This window comes from Oryzias melastigma, linkage group LG17 (assembly GCF_002922805.2).
Source record: "Oryzias melastigma strain HK-1 linkage group LG17, ASM292280v2, whole genome shotgun sequence".
In the NCBI taxonomy this organism is placed as follows: domain Eukaryota; kingdom Metazoa; phylum Chordata; class Actinopteri; order Beloniformes; family Adrianichthyidae; genus Oryzias; species Oryzias melastigma.
In genome coordinates, this window is record NC_050528.1 from 9,513,388 (window position 1) to 9,514,712 (window position 1,325).

The 1,325-nt window shown below is 43.7% G+C and overlaps 1 protein-coding gene across 1 annotated transcript in view; it reads left to right on the forward strand.

Annotated features, from left to right (window-relative positions):
* hes6 (hes family bHLH transcription factor 6) overlaps positions 1-1,096 on the forward strand; it is a 3,564-nt gene extending 2,468 nt beyond the window's left edge. Inside the window, exon 4 of the mRNA XM_024273152.2 lies at positions 498-1,096. Coding sequence (XP_024128920.1) covers positions 498-862 — 365 coding nt within the window. The 3' untranslated portion in view covers positions 863-1,096. The remainder of the gene's footprint in view (positions 1-497) is intronic.
* Positions 1,097-1,325: the final 229 nt, after the last annotated feature.

Genomic DNA, 1,325 nt, shown 5'->3' on the forward strand with positions numbered 1-1,325 from the left:
GGCATCTACGGTATGTATATATATATATATATAATATCTATTTATATATATATGTATAAACGCCTCTCAGAAATTCGCCACATGTAATCTCTTGACAGTCCAAGAGAAACCGACCAACCTGAACCAGATCTGAACTACACCGCACGATTGTGGTAAAGATGCAATACGATTAACGCAATGGCCGATCACTTTGAACTATAAAGCGGGCATGAGGCAGCCAAGCCGCCATTAGGGAGTCAGTAGCTGTGTTTCCATTACACAAAAGAGCAAAACTTTATTGAAATTCTCGAATTGTCAAGAAAACACAATTTCGCAAATACAATGTTTCCATTAAATCCTAATTAGGCAAATACACACAAATCAACTCACGTGATAAGTCTTTTAAAAAATGTCTATTTTATCTGCTTACATTATCACTTTAATAAGATTAGTAAGAAAATCACAAGAGGATTTGAGTATTGGCAAACAGGTTTAATGCCGCTTTATGTCTTCCTTAGAGGTGGACGCTGTAAACCGAGAGGCGTCCGAGCGTTTTGCCGCTGGCTACATCCAGTGCATGCACGACGTGCACACGTTCATGTCCGGCTGTCCGGGGATCGACCACGGACTGTCTGCGGAGCTGCTGAACCACCTTCTGGAGAGCTTGCCCCTGAACGAGCAGAATTTGGTACCTGACGCTGGCCGTGACAGCTCTTGCGCGCCGCGTGACGGACTGCACATGGCCGGGGTGTCCCCTTCACCCTCTGCCTCCTCCGCGGATGACCTCAGCTCGGATCTGGATGAAACAGACTCGGAGAACAGTCAACGTTCCAACTCAGAGGAGGGAAGGGAGAGCCACGGTGTCCTGTGGAGACCGTGGTAGAGCAGGTCAAACCTGTTTTTGGGATAGTGTGTGACATTTTGTTAAGCTAGAAATAAGCTATTTAATAAATATATTCATGTAACGGAAATACCTAAAAGGTATCAAAGTATTTGTAAATATGTATAAGACAATAGCTGTCCCACTAACCTAAGTTATTCTCTGCCTGACGACTTTTATTTATAGACGACCCACCAGCTCTGCTTCGTCCCCTTCAATAAATAACTTTCTAACAAATGGGTTTATTTAGAATTTCTTTTGCAGCCACATTTCACACACAAGGATCCCACAAACCACCCACCCTCATCTGCTACAATGATATTAGCTCTTACTCTGCACTGTGGGCCCGTTTGTGTACTCTCTCTCCCTCAGCACGTCGTAGGCATTTGTGAGGTGTGAGATGAGTAATCTGCTCACTCCTTATATGGTTCTTCTTGAGCTCATGGATGCTTGTTTTTCAAAAATA